Genomic DNA, 18729 nt, shown 5'->3' with positions numbered 1-18729 from the left:
GTATCAGTGTATAAAATGTGCAGTCGGAGCATTGGGATTATGGGGAAGATGAAGACAGACCTACTCAGAAAACACATACCTGGCTCAGCTTCGAGCTGACCCACAAGTAAGAGCTTACTCTTGCAGAAGACCTGGCTTTAGTTTCTAGCACTCAAGTGGCAGCTCACAGCCATTCACAACTTCTGTTCCAGGGCATCTGATGCCCTCCAGCAGGCATCCACATGGTGCACGTTTATCCATGCGTCTGGGTGAAATGTTATCCACTGCTGAATGAACTGGCTCTCAGGAGACAGCTATGCTAGGCTCCTGTCTGCAAGCATAGCAGAGTCATTAATAGCATCAGGGCTTAGCTCTTAGATAGATGGGTCTCAAGTTGGTCCAGTCATTGGTTGTCTTGTAGGAGAATAGACACACATAAATACATGATCAACAGTGGTGTCTTAGAAGACATACATCAAGTTCTGTGAGCCTGTAGAAGACAGTGGTTTATGGCAGTCGATGAAGAGAAATAAAGGTCACAAGTCATGGGAGGCAGTGTTTGACTGGACCTTGAAGAATGAGTTGGGTTCTTGGCATATAGAAATGAGACTCCCTTCTGTTCCCAGTCTTTATTTGAAAGTATTGAATAGAAAGAAGGTATTAGGAAACATAAGAAAAGAATGGGAGTGAACATTTGCAAGGACTTGACGGAGCGTGGAGTAGTAGACTGTAGAAATAGGTCAAAGACAAGTGCAGGGTGTTGGAGAGATGGCTCCATCAGTGAAGTGATTTCCACGTGAGCTTGAGGACCTGAGTGTGGATCTCTAGTACTGTGTAAAAGCCAGGCAGTGCACACTGTAATCCCAGTGTGAGAAACACAGAGACCAGCAGATCCTTCAGCATATTATCCAGCTAGTGCAGCTGAATTGGTGAGAGAACATGTCTTAAAACTAGGATTGACAGTGATTGGGAAGACACACAGCACCAACATCTGGCTTCACATGGGTATGGACACATGTGCAGGCACACCCCCACACACATACTGTACCTGCACTCTCTGGCTAGTGAAGAGTGCTATGAGGATACCACAGTGACCTAAGGAGAGTTGACAGTGGCCTTGGACATGAAATGCTAGCAGCGGAGGCCCTGGTGGTCCCATTTGTCATGTGCTTATACATGTGTAGTTCAGGTTAGAAGTCATTTAGAATGAGGGAGAAGCCCTTGTAGTGACCAGGTTTCCGTAATAAAGGGAAGAGGAGCCAGACGAATAAATATGAATGAATGATGTTAGAAGAGGCCTGGGGAGAAGTTTTGAAGGTTGGGAAATTGTATTTGGCAACTGCAAAGTTCTGTTGGGTCTTTTCAGTATACTTACAAGAGAGTGGATAAGGCCAAGGCCAGATGGTAGTGGTTTGGAAAACAAAGGGGTCAGAATGGTACTGAGAAGTTTGACTGGGAAAAGGGAGCAGTAAGAGCACTGTAGGCTGAAGCAGGCCAGTTACAGGACTAGGCTTTGGGTTTGCCTCCCAAGCCAGCTTTTCTTTTAGACAGGGGTGTGTGTGTGTGGGGGAGAGAATGCTTGAGAAAAGGGACAGAACAAGTCCCAGAGGAATTAAAGTGGCATTAGGAACTGAGGTGGTTAGTAGGCCTTGGACAGGAGGAAGGATGTCTGTCCCTTCCTTTTTGACTTTTTTTCTTTTGTAATTTGGGCAGTGTCTTCTCAAGGAAATGACAAACAAGCTGCCAGAGTGGAGGGGTGAGATTCGGAGGGTTAGAAACGCTAAAGGATCAGGGCTGAAGAGTGAGGTCTGAATGGTGTGTAGGTAGCAGGTGCTAGGTAGCAGGGCAGTCCGAGTTCCTTCTGACACTGGGCTGAGGAGAGGAGCCAGAGGCTGCACAGGTCTGAGTGAGGGTGAGGAGAACTCAGGTGGACCAGGCTGTCTAGAAGCTGCCCAGTGTCCAACTGACTGGAGAACTCTAGGTTGACTGACTGCATTGACTTACCTTCCTCCTCCTCGGGAGGTGAAAGCTCCGGCAGGAAGCTGTCTGAGCAGTGCTGCCAGCCATCATCATGCCGTCTTTTCTGTCTATTGCATGGGAAGAGAATTCCTGTGTTTTTGAGGATTTATTGAGGAGATTGTCAGCACGTGGGCATTTGACTGCCATAGTGACTCTAACGCTTGAGTCTGTTTTCAGTTGTCACCACAGGCACTTTTCACACTAAAGACTCTAACAGAAAAACCCTGACCAGAAGTCAGCCGTGCTTGACATCCTTTAATTCTCTGGACATTACTTCCTCTAAAGCAAAAAAGGGAAAAGAGAAGGAAATTGCAAAGCTGAAACGACCCACAGCGCTGAAAAAGGTAACCCAGAGTCTGGAGATGTTTCTTTTATAGGGTAATTAAAGGTTTACTTTTTTATTTCTTTGCAAAATTAGTTGCGTTTTAGGAAGTAGAAATCATAATATATTTATACACATGGCTATATGTGACTGGTTAATTCAAAACCAATATTGTATGTCAGTCTTGTATGTAAGAAGGTCCTGCAAAGTGAAGTTTTCTATAATGTTTCAAAAATAAATAGTGCAAAGCATTAGACCCTCCTTAGGAATAAGTTCAGATCTTTCTTTCCTTTGCATTTTTTCTCTTCTGTGTATTTGTGTGTGCAAGCTTGTGTGGGCATGCTTGTATGGGGGCCTGCGTGTAGAAGTCTAATTCTATCCAGAGTTTTCTCAGTTGCGCTTGACTCTATTCTCTCACAGCCTCATGCATCTCTGCCTCCTGGCCAGCTAGCCCTGGACCTGAGTAACTGCAGGGTGGACGAGAGCACCTCGAGGCCCACCTTTTCGCCTTCATCTTCCTTGCCTATAAATTGATAATGGTATCAGCTTTGGCTTATTATTAGAGGGTCAGAATGAATTAATCCATGTCTGAATAATTGAATACTGTAGAGTGTGAGTCACACAAACTGCATGAGCCAGATTTGGAAATCCTACTTGGTCACCTGGGATTTAAGGTCGTGCCTTATTTTCTTGTTTGCATCAGCATCCTGCTTCTCTTGATTTGAAGATGGAGATAGATGACGTGAGTTTGATTGTGACTATTAGCACTCTCCCTATATTCTCTGTACAGCATTCTATTCAACTTAGTTTTTAAAATAGGTCACCTTTTTACAGGTCACCTGCTGTGTAGCCAGGTAACACAGCGAACTGAGATCCTCACGGCTGTGCCTGTGTTTTAGTGTAACAGAAAGAGTTTATTGAACCTATTTGGAGTGATTGGTAATTAAAGGATGGTGTGATGGCTTTCAGGTTATTTTGAAAGAAAGAGAGGAGAAGAAAGGACGTCTGACGGTGGAACATAGTGTTTTGGGAGCCGAAGAACTGACGGAGACGAATTTGGACCTAGCCAATGACTTACCTCAGGAGACTATCTCCCAGGAAGGTGAGAATGCCTGGCTGTGCCTCGAGTAGAAGTTGCACACTGCATTTCATGCATGTTGATTTGTGTGGTTTCTTTTGAAGGCAGGTGGCTGGAAGGATGGGCAGTGTTCCATAGCAGGCCTCTGGCAATTCGAAGGTTTAGATCCATCAACTTGAATGTCTCAGACATTAGGATCTTCCCGTGCCTGGGACTCCTGGGATGCAATAAGAGTTCTTCCTTATCATCTTTTACATAGAGAACACTATATATTGTTCATTTTTTCACAGGACTATTTTAAAAGCACGTTTATTGATTTCTTATTTGGGGGTGGGACTAATATTTAAGGCACAAGGAATAGAGAACTGCAAAACAGAGCAAAGATTTTATTCATATCCAGCACATGTGATTCCAGCAGATAGGTTCTGTCTGGTACAACAGGTAGCCACACGGCGTTTTGCAGCAAGGTAAATCTGATTTGCTCAGATCTCAACCAGGAATCTTTCCATGCTTTAGGAAAGTTGAGTTATTCCCAAGTATTGTTTATCTAGGATATACTTTCCTGCAGTTCCCCTTTATTCTCATTATGATTCTCCTTAGATTAATGTATGTCCATTCATCCATTCATCCCTCTGATGTTGATTTAATAGTTTATTCAGTAAGTGATAGAAGTAAGATTGGAAAACCAATGATCCCAGGCTGATAAGGTAGGTACACAGCATGACTGTGTAACTGTCTAACTATTGGACGGGATATATAGACTTACTGCATTTTCCCATTGACAAGCTGTAACTGAGGAAGAAGCAGTAGACTTGAGAGTTTGTATCTAGACGTATGGCTGCCTGAGCAAAGACGAAAGGCCAGAGAAGTAGGTGGGGTCAGGGAGAGTCAGGAGAGAATGGATGACATAGATGGTCATTGACAATACCAGATGGAATTAGAAAGAAAGATTTAAGAAACAGATAGCTAAGTAGAGATATGTAATAATACTATACAGAAAGGTACAGATCCCTGGGCATACGTGTTGTAGAAAATTTTGCTTCCGCATCTCCTCTGTGGAAACTTCTAAGCTGTGCTTAGATTTTTCTTGGGCATGGTGTAATAGTAGTAGTTTATTTTGTTTATAAGAAATAATACTTTATGATGGAAACATGCCTAACTTACTAACTTCAGAGAATTAGGGGACAGCTTGAAAAATTCTGTCATCTAAACTGTGTGCATACATCTGGAGCTTCTTAGCATTTGAAGTTTCCAGGTTCTTCCCTTTCACCTTGCATCTCCACAGATACTGGACTGAGCATGCCCAGTGATGCTTCTCTTTCTCCAGCAAGTCAGAACTCTCCATACTGTATGACACCTGTGTCGCAAGGCTCACCTGCTAGTTCTGGCATAGGTAGTCCAATGGCATCGTCAACGATAACCAAAATCCACAGCAAAAGATTTCGAGAGTAAGTTTTTTTCTCAATATTGAGGTCGAACAGTTGAAGGATCTTGGTTGTTTTGAATTCATACTGTTGTTACCATAGTAAACCCAACAAGGGATCATGGGAGTTCTGCTGCACCTCCTCCTCTTGCTTCACTTGTGGTGCTTCTCTCTCAGCACTCTAGTCTTTTATATTGTATGTATATTGTATATCAAGAATATATGTATTTCATATATATGTGCATATAGAATGTAATGTTCTATGGGTTTTACTCTCCAAATACTTATGTTTTTGCATATAATATAGCTATTTTTTTAAAGCTTACTAATCAGTTAATAACATGTAATAGACTTCTTCAGCTTAGACCTGGATCCATCCCATAAAGCCATTTTGTTCTTGTTTGTTGTCCATTTTTGTTGTGGTAGAGATTGACTTCATGGCTTCCAGCTTCTGGTCAAATTTTTGACCACTGAGCTACACAGTTAACCCATGTGCTCGCTTTAAGCAAGTATGTTTGGTTTAAAATCAGATAATTAAGGAGTCACAAAGCAGCTATGACATATTTTAATATTTGTGTAGACAAAGAAACGTTACTTTGAAAATGACTTATGAGGGAACTCTAGAGTGAGAGCCAGTGTGGTCCGGCCGCCACTGCTCTGTCCTGCTCCAGCAGGGACCTCTCCAGGCCCTGAGGAGCAGCTCATTATATGTCAGACAGCAGATGTGGAGCAGATGAAACACAGTGAAAATAAATTGCATATGTATGAAGCGAACAGCTTGAGACAGGAAAGAAGAAAAATGTAGTTTGGATTCTTTAATTTTGAGTGTTTGTGACATTAAGCTTTCCTCAATCTGCCCATTTCTATCTTCTGAAATTATGTCATACTTGCTTAAATGTTTGCACGTAAAACATGAGATTTCCTGGACATGTGTTTGGGCCCATGTCTTCCATTGTATGAGGTAGACTGCCTGCCTCTGGTGCAGTGAGGTAAGAGTTAGGACAATGGATGGTCCACAAGTAAACTTGAGGACTGCCTTGCCCTGGAGTTAAGTGCAAACTTCCTTTGTTTTCAGGCTGACATCTTCAGAAGGCCTCAGTCAGTTGCTTTGTTTGGTGTAAAAGCCTTCTACCTTGAGTCTTCAGTTTACCTATTGAGTTCATCTTCTAGATTTTCAGAGCCTTTAACCAAACTTATTTTTGTGGATGGAAATGCTTTAATGGCTGAGACTTATCCAGGCTCAAAGGATTAAGTGATTTTAGTTTTCTTGGCATATTTTTAACCTTTTTGTTTTTTCAGCAGAATAAAACAGATTTATTGTATCAGTGGGCTGTGCAGTAAGAAATACTGTCCACCACCTAGATTTTTTTCTTCAATTTAGCACATAGAGGAGTGGGTTTCATTATGGCATTTTATACATATGTACGATTCTGCTTGGTGCTCATTCATGCCCTTCTCCAGCTGCCCCCACCCCCACTCCCACCCCCGCCCACCTTCTGCTGCTTCACTTCCTGTTCCAAATAGTCCTCCTCTCATCTCACTTCCTTCTGTTACTCTCACTGGGTGTGGTGAGATCAGAATCTCACACCTTTGACCCCAGCACTCAGGAGACAGAAGCATGCAGAGCTCTGAGAGTTTGAGGCTAGCCTGGTCTACAGATTGAGTGTCAGGACAGTTAGGGCTCCACAGTGAGACTCTGTCTTCAAAAATAAAAACAAACAAACATTTCCTTACCTTCTATTTTCTTCTTCCTCTCCTAAGATCTCTTCTGCTCTTTGATGATCCTTTCTACTTTCATGATGTACACACACACGCACATGCACGCACGCACACGCACGCACGCACGCACACGTAAATCTAAGTTCTTCATGAGAGAAAGCATGCAGTATTTGTCTGAGTCTGTGTTACTTCACCTAACATAATGGTCACTAGATCTGTTTTCTTGCAAATGTCTTTAGTTTATTTTTCTTGGCAGCTGAATAAAACTCCAGTATATATTAATACATTTTCAACCATTTCATTTAGCCATGCATGTTGGAGGCCATCTCGGCTGGCTCCATTTTTAGCTATTGTGGGTAGTAGAGCAGTAAACACCGGTACACATTGATCTCTTTGGTCTATTAGAGTTCTGCAGGTTTAAGCCCAGGAGTTATGTGCTGAGCCCGGTGGACTTGTGATTTCCTTGGTGGCTCTGTTAGTTTACATCATCAGCAGGGTCAGGCACCTCTCTCCTCAGTCAGAGAATGAACTGTTACTAAGAAATTCAGAAAACTTGCATTTCTCTCTTACTAGAAGTACCTTAGTAATATGTATCACAATGACATATAAAACTGTAATGTCTTAACAAGCCAGCATTCAGTTATATCTTTAGAACTAATGATTAGGAGTTCGAAGTACCTTAGTAATATGTATCACAATGACATATAAAACTGTAATGTCTTAACAAGCCAGCATTCAGTTATATCTTTAGAACTAATGATTAGGAGTTCAGTACTACGTCCCAAGGCAGCTTGTCCTGGACTAAAAGCTACTTCACTGAGATTCACAAGCAAAGAGAATCAGTATGACTGTTTTTCTGATTAGCATGTTTAGAAATTGTAGAGACTGGTGACTTGTTATAAAGATGCCTTGTTGGATGTATTCACCCTCAAAGATATTTTCCTAATGTAAGCCTATAATTATAGGATAATAAATTAGGATGGAATTACCTACTTCTTTGCTTCTTTTACAGATATTGTAACCAGGTTCTTTCTAAAGAAATTGATGAATGTGTGACCCTCCTTCTGCAAGAACTTGTCAGTTTCCAGGAACGCATCTACCAAAAGGACCCTGTGAGAGCCAAAGCCAGACGGCGGCTGGTCATGGGGCTTCGGGAAGTCACCAAGCACATGAAGCTGAACAAGATCAAGTGCGTCATCATCTCCCCAAACTGTGAGAAGATCCAGTCAAAGGGTGTGTATGCTTGCTTCAGAAAGGTATACCATGTAGGGAACATAAACCAGCTGCAGTGGAGGCTGTATCTTTATCTGCAGTGTAGTTATGAAACATATTGAATATGAGAAAATGAAATACTTATGGCTCGCCAAGTGCGATCAGACTAGAACCGGTCAGGGTTTGCATTACTTTGCCTCTCTATAGTCTGCTCTAAAATCTTCTTCCTTTCATGACTTTTCCCACTTTAAGAACAATTAAAACAAAGGTAAAGACCTCAGCCCAGCTTAGGGTAGAGATCTGTCTTCCAGAAACCAGCGGTTACATAGTATCTTAGGGTCTTTATCACTGTGATAAAATACTGTGATCAAAACAACTTGGGGAGGAAAGGATTCATCTCACCTTACATCGTACAGTTCATCATCCAGGAAAGTCAGGACAGGAACTCAAGATGGCAAGCTGGGGGCAGGAGGGTTACAGAGGCCATAGAGGGTGCAGCTTACTGGCTTGCTCCCATGCCTTGCTCTGCATGACCACCAGCCCAATGGTGTCCTCAAGCACAATGGGCTGAGCTCTCCCACATCAATCTCTAATTAAGAAAGTATGCCATAGACTTACTCATAAACCAGTGTGTGGTGGAGGCATTTTCTTCATTGAGGTTCCTTCTTGCTAAATGACTCTAGCTGTGTCAAGTTGACATAAACCTAGCCAGCACACAGAGAGAGGCTCCTGGGTAAGCTAGCATATGAGTCTATTCTATGCTGTGTAGCCTTGTTTGACCTTGTTGGTAGAGCAGACAAATCTGGGTGTCAGGTAGCCTGGTAGGCACTTGCACAGAGAAAACACCTGTAGGCACTGTGTTATCTGTCTTCTAGAGGCTGTGAAAAAAAAAGAATTAGCTACTTTTAACAATTTCACCTTAACTTCTTCATAATAAATGTTTGTTACATTGAAACTTCATTTCTGCTATGCTAATCCCTACAGAGAAACTAAAGCACTGGGTTTGACCGAATTTGGGATTTAATTGTGGAGAGAGACGTACATGTGTGTGTGTGTGTGTGTGTGTGTGTGTGTGTGTGTGTGTGTGTGTGTGTTTTACAGATCAAGTAAGATATTCTTTTTTGCAGTATTTTGTCTTTTAGCCAGGTTAGCTCCAACATGTAGGTACTGACTGGTGGCCTGTCCTTACCTTAGGTGGCCTTGATGAGGCCCTCTACAATGTCATAGCCATGGCCCGGGAGCAAGAGATTCCTTTTGTGTTTGCCCTTGGAAGGAAAGCTCTGGGACGCTGCGTGAACAAGCTGGTTCCTGTTAGTGTTGTAGGAATCTTCAATTATTTTGGTGCTGAGGTAAGAACTTAGGAGACAGGGCTGGGGATGTGGCCCAGTCAGTAAACAACCTGACTCACCTTAAGCCAGGCAAGGCGCTGTCCAGCTGTACTCACAGCACTGGGGAGGCAGAGACAAGTGGGTGTCTGTAGACCAGGGAGAGATCCTGTCTAATAAAGACACTAACTGGCCCCTGAGAAACAGCTCCTCCCATTGACCTATGGTGCACCTGCCTGTGTACACACACACACACACACACACACACACACACAAACACACACACACACACACACACACACACACACACACACACACACACAGAGAGAGAGAATAACTTAGGGAGTATACTGTCTTGCTCCTTCCTGTTAACACATGCCAGGAATGATTTAGTGACTCAAAGGAGTGGCTGGGACTTATGTCTTGAATACTTTCTCCTCTTCCCTCATTCATGTTCTTTAGTTTCTGTTTCCTTCTGTTTTATCTATACCTATGTTAATCTCAGAATCACAAATCTACACATTTGCTTTCTTTTTACTGGTTTTATTTAAATGCTTGATTTGTTATACACTACAATAAAACACAAATACTTTTTACAAATAAAATTTGTATTATTAATGGTTCATGCTGCTTTTCACCAGTCCTCTTCCTCTGTACAAACAAATCGTGAGTGTGTTTGATAACTAGTTACAGCACAGTGAGCAGCATCTGTTACTGTCCCCTACCCTCTAAGCAGCAGTGTGGCACCAAGGCATTAGAAGATTTACCAGGAGTGCTGGGCATATCAGTGCACACTTTTAATCCAGTGCAGGTGAGGTAGAAGTCAGCAGATCTCTCTCTGTGAGTTCCAGCCAGGCCTACATGGTGAGTTCCAGGACAGCCCAAGCTACACAGTGAAACCCTGTCTTGAAAGAAACCAATAACAAAAACATTTACCAGGAGTAAAGTCTTTTGAGTGATGATCTGGGAACCACCAGGCTTTGTCATATGGGTTGTCTTTTTGGTGCCCGAGGAAGTCATGACATACAGCTATTGAAATGTAGCTTTAGTACTGTGTAAATACTGGCATTTTTATTAAACATGAGAATGGCCTACATTTGGCTGGAGGACTTAATTCCTTTGGAAACTCCCATCTTCTATACCGCTGTCCACTCCTCACACATGCTCATTCCCCCGTTTCCCAGCCCAAGCCAGAGTGTTACTGCCCCAGACTGGCTTTATGTTCTCTTGATTCCTGTAATTTACGGTCTCACATGGCTACCCAGTCAAGGACGCCCTCTCCTTCCTAATCCTTTCTGTGCCTGTCTTTCAAGTTCTTTACCAAATGTTAGCTTCTTGAATTCCTGTTCTGTCCACCATCAGATTTGATGTCTCCTTTAAAAGCTAATGTTAATCTGTCTGTTTTTAAAACAATAAACAAAAGGTCAAAACCCTCTGCAGCTTTTAAGCTATGTTATGCACAAGATTTTGCAGAAGAGTTAATGTTCCTTTTCTTTCTGTAGTGCCAGACTAAAGGGGAGTACATTGTTGAACCTTTCAAATAGATCACAAGTAGTGTTAGACTCAGTTGCCTCAACCCTGTGAAGTTATGACCCACATTTGTGTTGAGTACATTTTGTAAGGTTCTGTGGTTTATGTACTGCCCAAATTATATCTGGACTAAAAATGTAAGAAGCTTAATAATTCAAAAACATTGACTAGTCACAGAAGAATCTCTGTCTTTTTAGAGCCTGTTTAATAGATTAGTGGAGCTCACGGAGGAAGCCAGGAAGGCATATAAGGACATGGTTGCCGCAACAGAGCAGGAGCAAGCAGAGGAGGCATTGAGGAGTGTGAAGGCCGTGCCTCACCACATGGGCCACTCGCGCAACCCCTCGGCAGCAAGCGCCATTTCTTTCTGCAGTGTTATTTCTGAACCCATTTCTGAAGTAAATGAAAAGGAATATGGTAAGTTGTCTCATACCAATTTAAATGAAATAATTCAAGTGATTAAAACCATTCTGTAAATAATCTTCTAATCTACTTGATTATTTTATATACTTTATTTTTTCTTTGAGAGTTTGGCCTTCAACTGACTGTTGACTACTGTGATAGGAACTGGGTAAGGAAGACCTTGAGTTTTAGATATCCCTGTCTTTACCCTAAGTGCTCAGATGACTGCTGTGTGCTACCACACACAGTTTAAATGACACCAGGAACCAACCAAGCCCACAACTTCTTTTGCCTTAAAAATTAGTTTAGACATTATTATTAAAAAGAGACTATTTCAGCTGGCAGTGGTAGTGCACACCTTTGATCCCAGCACTTTGGAGACAGAGACCAATGGATCTCTGTGAATTCCAACACCAGCCTGGTCTACATAGAGAGTTCCAGGACAGCTAGGGCTACATAGAGCCTGTCTCAAGAACAAAAGAGCAACATCATCATCAACAACAGCCATATTTGGAACCGAGACCATCCTTTCAGCCCCTGAATGTAATCATGTTTGCTTTAGTCACTTGTTCCTCACTGTGAAGCAAAACCATGACCAAGGCAACTCTTACAAGAGACTTTACCATTTTGGAGGTTTAGTCTTATTACCATCATTGTGGGGAGCAGGTTCTGGAGCAGTAGCTGAGAGCTATATCCTGATCCATAGGCAGAGAGAGAGACACAGAGACAGAGGACAGCTGGCCTGATGAGTGCTTTTAAAACTCCAAAACCCACCCCCAGTGGGCACTGCCTTCAGCAAGGCCACACCTAATCCTTTCCAGGTGGTGCCACTCCCTGGTGAGTAAGCATTCACATCTGTGACCTACGGGGCATTCGTATTCACACAACCAATAGGTCTAGCCATGGTGGGCAAGACAGCAGGAGCACTGTGCGGCTGGTCATGGTGTACCCCAGCCTAGGTATAGTACCACCCCTAATTAGGTTGCGTCTCTCCACTTCAGTTACCCTAATGGACGACCCAAGGATTCCTGTGTCAGGTTGAGAATTAGTATTTCCCATTACTTATCTGCTATTTTGGTTCCTTTTTCATTTTGCCTCATTTAAATCTTACCTGTGAACTTACCAGGTATGTTGTTGCCTCCTGAATTTAAACTGTTAGAAATTCTTTCTTGTCTCCTTGTCTCTGCTGTAACTAAGTGCTAGGGTTGCTCTTGGTAGAGCTGAATTGTCTGCTTTTAAGACACTGTAGTGTGTGGTGTTACTGCCTGGATAGAGGTGGACATGCTTGTGCTGGAGAACTAGTTCACGCTGAAGACAAAAGGCTGAGTCGGCAACAGATGAAGCGCCAGTTTGAAAAGCACACTACAGGAAAAGTCCATGAGGCTTGGCTAAGTGGTCGTGATACGTGCTCTCTATGAGGACACACAGCAGGGAAATAGCCCAGAGGCTTCTCAGAGCACCACATTTAAGGCTTCAAAGATGGAAGGAAGCCTTCATTTTTAACACTACCTAAGAAGCACTTAACGGCTGAACCTGTCTTAGGAGAAAGAAAAGCTGATAGGAAGAGATATAAATGAAATTTAATGCTTTATTTTTCATAATTAAGTATGTGTAATAATAACTTGCTTTAAAATTGTATTTGTCACATCTGCATGCTCTTGATAGGATGTGGCACACCTGTGTCATAGCATGTTCTGTGGTGGTCAGAGGACAGCCTTGTGGTGTCACTTCTCCATGGTTTCCAAGGATTGAACTCAGTTTCCAGACTTGTGTTGAAAAGGCCTACCTGCCAAGTCATTTTGCCAGCCTTTAATATGTTTTAAAAATGTTGTTTACTGTGTGGCAACTACAAGAACACAGATATGATGGGAGTGAGGGTCTGAGGGTGGACTAGCAAACAGAGTAAGTGGTTTTGAACACGTCTGCAAAGGTGCTGTGGGCTCAGGTCAGTGGACACTTCTAGGAAGATGAGGAAGGAGTCCCTAGGGGAGGTCATCAGGACAGTAGGAGTCTATCTACAGACTGCACAGAGCAGCATACGCCAGGCCTCGCCTGTACTGTGACTGCACGGGCAGGGTACAGTGGGACCAGAAAGACAGATAAGTAAGAATCATGTCATGATGGGTTTAGAGGAGTTTAAATCTTGTCTTAAGGTTACCAATAGCCAGTTAGACAGATTTAATACCAGTTTACAAAATAAACTAGGAATAGTCAGCAGGACATAAAAGACAGAAAAAATAAGGCCCTAGTTAAGACAGCAGTGAGCAGTTGTGGTTTTTGAGCTAGACGTGATATAGGATGATAACAGGTTTCATGGGCTAGAGGCATAGAAGAGATAGGACAAGGGTCACCAACTGCTGTCTCGTGCTTTGACACTGTGAACGACTGTTTTACTCATGAGACTGAGCATAAGAGGCGCAGGGTACATCCGTGAGGCAGCAGTGAGAATGGGAGCTCCTGTCCCATGCCGAGGGAAGAAAAGGCTTCTTGTTAGTTTCCCCTTTCTATAAACTGTGTCCCGACTAAAGTGCCCTAATACCATCTGCAAGTTAAATAGAATTATGTAGCCCACTACACGATAATAATATTGCTCCTATACTATGTAAATGACTGTAAGATAATTGGATCTTTTTATTTTAATAATAAACCCAGGGCAGTGGGAGAGCCACAATCATCCTGGAGTCCCAGTCCTTAAAGATGGTTTCCGTCAACACTTGTTATGTAACCCATACCATGTAAACCAAATAACCTGTGGTGTAAATCAGACTTTCCCAAACACCATTGGGTGTGTGGGAGTGACATGTGACACAAAGCCTAAGTGATGTGCTCCTCCAGACCCTTGACGTTAGAACTCTTTGTGCTGGACATCTTGGCTTCCTGTCTGAATTAGGGACGCAATACCAAGAGGCAGTGCATTGACTTTCATATGTGCATCAGTAGTTTCTCTACTTTCTGACCCAGTGGTACATCTTATCTTTTTGTTGTTCATTTGAATACACATTTGTTTTTTAAATATTCATTATATATATAGTGTTCTATCTCATGCACACCAGAAGAAGGTATCACATCCTCTACAACGGTTGTGAGCCACCATGTGGTTGCTGGGAATTGAACTCAGGACCTCTGGAAGAGCAGTCAGTGCTCCTAACCACTGAGCCATCTCTCCAGCCCAAGTACACATTGTTTTGAACATTATTCTTCCTTTATTACATTTTAAACTCATTTTAGAACAATTAAATGTTTAATTTCCTCACTTAGTTTATGAACCAACAAATTTCTATATTCTGTCCTTGCCCCTTAATTTAGTGTTTTTAAATAAGTTCCATGACGCTGAAACAGTGTCTCTGGTACTCAAAAGATGTGCTTCCTATTTGTAGAAACTAATTGGAGAAGCATGGTGGAGACTTCAGACGGCTTGGAAACATCAGAAAGCGAGAAGGCGGTTCCCTGTAAGCACGACCCTGCTGAGAAGCCCAGCAAACTCACCCCTGACACCACCCAGGTGGGTAAGCAGCCACTGCCGCCCACAGGCAGCATCACCTCAGCGCCAAGCCAGGGGAAACCCACGGTTGACAAGGATGAGCTGAAGCCAGACGACCTGGAGTGGGCCTCGCAGCAGAGCACAGAGACGGGCTCCTTGGATGGCAGCTGCCGGGATCTTTTGAATTCCTCCATCACCAGCACCACCAGCACTCTTGTTCCTGGCATGCTTGAAGAAGAGGATGATGAGGAGGAGGAGGAGGAAGATTATATTCATGAACCCACGTCAGAAGAAGTACAGCTCAATAGTAGGATTGAGTCCTGGGTCTCCGAGACCCAGAGGACTATGGAGACGCTGCAGCTTGGCAAAGCCCTTCCTGGCTCCGAGGAAGACAGTGCAGAGCAAAGTGGAGAGGAAGCAGTGGAAATGGCCGAGGGGCTGGAGTCGGTGGTCGACAGTGAGACCTGGACTCCTGACCAGCAGCCGAAGCCCAGCAGGAACGTGAGCAAAGAGCACCCTGATTTCAGTTCCCCTCCCCCAAGTACCTAACTCAGGAAGTGCTGGCTGCGGCCATGTCCCTGACCTCCATCTCCGCATCTTCCACTGTCCAGTCCCTCACTGTGTTTATAATTCCCAACAGACTTTTTATAGCTCTTATTTTGTTATGATCTCTGGCTTCGCTTTTAACAGTGTCCAAGTCAATTTCTAAGAATTGTTTAGAAAACTCAGACTTGTTTCAACTTACTTTGTAATGAAAAATAATGACTAAAGAAAGAAGACCAAATTCTAAAGAAAAACAAAAGCAAAACTAAAAAAAAAAAAAACAAAAAAACAAAAACAAAACAAGAAACCCAAATAAACAAAAACCTAGTGGCTACTTAAGGTCATTTTACAAATTAAAGATGGGGGTTCTAAGGACCAGTGTTTGCTCGCATACCCATCTCCTTCAGGGTAATCTGTCTGTCCCGGTTATGGAAGCTGCTTGTGAAGAGAGCTGGAAGTAGCATCAGGACTAAGGGCTGAGGCAGCAAGGCTGTACAGTGCTGCTGTGCGCTAAAAATGGATGCAGATTTTATTTTGTCCACTGATCATTGTAACCCGTGAAAGTTGGGATGGGCTAAAGCGGCTTGCAGGAGTTAGGTGAGCACTGGCGTGTTACCATGCTGCTCTCGTTTGTGGGAAGGGGTAGATGTCTGGAAGAGCAAACAGTCACCATGGTGGGACTTGCCAGGTTCAGTCTAACACTTGCCTTTTACCTCAGGAATGCTCTTGTACATAGTATGTAAAGCTAGGCAAGCTCTGACAGGCGAGCAGAGCGCAGGTTTATACCAGGGCAGCACTTCCCTGCAGACACCAGAAGCAAGGCTGTCCTGCTGTGCTCTGATGCTAGCATTTGCTGTAGGACCCTCTTGGTTTGAGGTGTGGATCTGTTTGCATATTCAAATGCGTCCACATTGGAAATCATTTCATCTGTTTTTTAAACATACATTTCTACACCTTCCTCAGAGCAAGAACCACAGTTACAGGAAGTCAGGGAAAGAATTTTGCACAGTCTGTGACATGTTCAGGGAAGGCTTGAAAGAAGCTGTAGAAGAAGAGGGAAGGTTATTCTAATTGTGCTGATCAGATGATTTATCATATACAGATATGTGCAGAAGTTAATTGTATTCATAAGTATTTATCTCTGTCCTTCTCTAGGCATGTGTGTGTTTGCTTGGGAGAATCTTAACTGAGTGAGCTGTTTTGTTTGCTGTCCAGCCACCACCTGGGTTCTGTTGTCCTCACACGTGTGTGTGAGGTGGGAGAATCCTGCTTCACCCACTCCTTGTCTTCCATCGCCTCCTCCCTCACTCCCCAGCTCCCAGCACACAGATGGACACATGAGCGTCCTGCCTACAGGCTCCCAGGAGCAGGCAGCAGCAAGGGGTGCTCTCCTCCCATGCTTCTGTGGGGCAGGACTCTGTCTCCCAGAGGTAGAAGAGAAAAGTTAGAGGAAGTCTTTACTGAAATGATTGGGACCTACTGTGGTCGTTCCAAGTTTTATAATGCTGGCATTTAATGCTAGAGAGATGAGATTCTTGGCTTATGTTATAGTTTTTGTTAATTGTGAAAGTTTAGGAGCACTGCTCTATAAAAAATGTCAGTCTGTCAACCTAATTAGTGTGCTAAAGAGGACAGTAGTGCACCGTCCAGTCTAGACTGCTGTCTAGTATAGACTTTAGGCACTAAGTATCTGATAGTTCAGTTAGACGTAAGGAATGAAGCCAACGTGAGTGGATTGACAGGCTGATTCTTACTGTCTGCATATTTGGAAGCCTTAACTTGTTTAAAGAGATGATAGAGGTTTGAATGACTGACAGTGTTGAAAGCAGACTTGCAAACTTCCTACTTTTCGTGGTCTTATTTCTGCTTGATGTCAGTGGTTCAGATAGCTCTTGATCTTGAGTTATTGGCTTTTCAAAGTTTCTTGTATTTTATTCTCTTCTGGGTGCAAATCATCATTTTAGATTTTTGAATGTACCAAAAGAGAAGCTGAGAAAATCTTCAGAACACCAGTAATTTATTTTTGCCATAGTTTTAGAAATTCACTGGGTGCCTGCTTACAGGCAGTGGCTTTCCTGCCACAAATCCAAGGGACCACAGACTTCATATGGGGAACTGGTCACTTCTAGAGGACATCCCAAAATTTATCAAAGGGAGTGCTACCACGCTGAGAGTATCCTTAAATACGCATCAGTAATGTCTATAATTTGTTTCCTTTGGATAAATTGGGGGGGGGGGTATTTGTGTATTGAGTTCCAGGCTTTAGAGGAGGTACGAGAAATAGGAAAGTTTTATTTTTGGAAGTAGGTATGACTCTCATTGGAGTCGTAGAAATAAATCTAATGGTAAGAATAAGAGTTCATTGGCACAAGAAGTAGAAACTGAATTTCTTTTTTAGTGTGTAGATGTAGTTTTACTGGCAATAATTAGTGTTAGGTTTCTATCAGTCCATGAATTACAGTATAAATCACTCCCCTGCTTAGACCTCTCTATGGTAGGCCTGTTTGTTGTAACTCTTACTCCTTAAAGACAGATATTCATAATAGCTTAAGTTTTTGGTTTTAATCTTTGTAAATGATGTAATATAATTTCTTTTGACTAAACATGGAAAATAACGTGTGTTATACATTGAAAAGTTTTTACAGGCTTTGACTGGAATCATTTTTGAAGAGACGGTATTTTATATGCTTCCAGTATTTGGAAAAGAATTAGTCAAAAGGAATTCAAATAATTTAAATATTGACAAATTAATATCCAAGTAACATACTTGTGTGATTTTTTTAATAACCTGGGGAAGTGGGGGTGGGGTGGGAATTACAATGTGCAAATAAAGAGCGGTCTTTGCATTCATTTTTGACTCTTAATACAGAAATGCTAAATCGTACGTAACACATTGTTACTTTAATGTATGTATAAAGTATTACCGTTTGTAAAGCTGCTGTTTGCTTAAGAAATTATCATGTAAGTATTTTCTGTACATTGTGCCAACAGATTAGAACATTAATTTAATTCGCTGAAAGCTTATCTTTTTATTTAAATTTTTTGTGGAATATTTTATTTGCAAGCATCTTTCCATCTCCCTTGTTCCTTTCAACCTTTGTACACATCATAGATTCGGTTGAATCTAAAGCTGACCCCTGGTTAATGATAGCATTTAAACTTTGTTGGCACAACACACCTTAAAAGTATTTGTATTGTTTTGTAATTTAATTTCTAAATATACCACCTGAATTTATAATTTAATGTCTTAATTGTAATGCTCTAATAAAAACTAGCAAAATTAATGGATTATACCAAGAAAGAGTTTCTGTGTTGTTTTTCTGTGAGAAGGATAAGTTACCTCATATTCAGAGGTTCTAACAGCCTTTTTGTACTATGTAAGTACTGGTGGGGTCATCGGTGCTAATTAAGTGATTTTTGAAATGCATCCTGATGTCACCTGACCTGCTGTGTTCCTTGCACTCACCCAGCTTTGCCAAGATCCTCATACAGGAGCTAATAGCAGTCCTGGAGTGGCCAATGGCATGTCTTCTGTGCAGACAGTTGTGGTGTAGACTCCTGTAGGCTCCTGCAGATCCCTCCTTTCCCTATGGTTGACCCTCAGGGCTCACAGAAGCCCTGTCATGTCTGGGACTTCTGTCCTTTCCAGATGATGCAGTGGTAGAGAGAGAAACTAGGAAGCTATCCCAGATCCCA

The 18729-nt window shown here is 42.5% G+C and overlaps 1 protein-coding gene across 2 annotated transcripts in view; it reads left to right on the top strand.

Moving 5' to 3' along the window:
* Secisbp2l (SECIS binding protein 2-like) overlaps positions 1-18334 on the top strand; it is a 46445-nt gene extending 28111 nt beyond the window's left edge. The window contains exons 12-18 of one of the 2 annotated variants that reach the window (XM_039104555.2): positions 2176-2342; positions 3290-3422; positions 4684-4846; positions 7553-7773; positions 8947-9101; positions 10805-11024; positions 14387-18334. In XM_039104555.2, coding sequence (XP_038960483.1) covers positions 2176-2342; positions 3290-3422; positions 4684-4846; positions 7553-7773; positions 8947-9101; positions 10805-11024; positions 14387-15039 — 1712 coding nt within the window. In that variant the 3' untranslated portion in view covers positions 15040-18334. The remainder of the gene's footprint in view (positions 1-2175; positions 2343-3289; positions 3423-4683; positions 4847-7552; positions 7774-8946; positions 9102-10804; positions 11025-14386) is intronic. The other variant, NM_001168527.1, reaches the window with a different exon arrangement.
* Positions 18335-18729: the final 395 nt, after the last annotated feature.

Source organism: Rattus norvegicus, chromosome 3, assembly GCF_036323735.1.
Source record: "Rattus norvegicus strain BN/NHsdMcwi chromosome 3, GRCr8, whole genome shotgun sequence".
NCBI classification, from domain to species: Eukaryota; Metazoa; Chordata; class Mammalia; order Rodentia; family Muridae; genus Rattus; species Rattus norvegicus.
The sequence above is the reverse complement of the archived record's forward strand: the minus strand, read 5'-3'. Positions and strand labels throughout refer to the sequence as shown.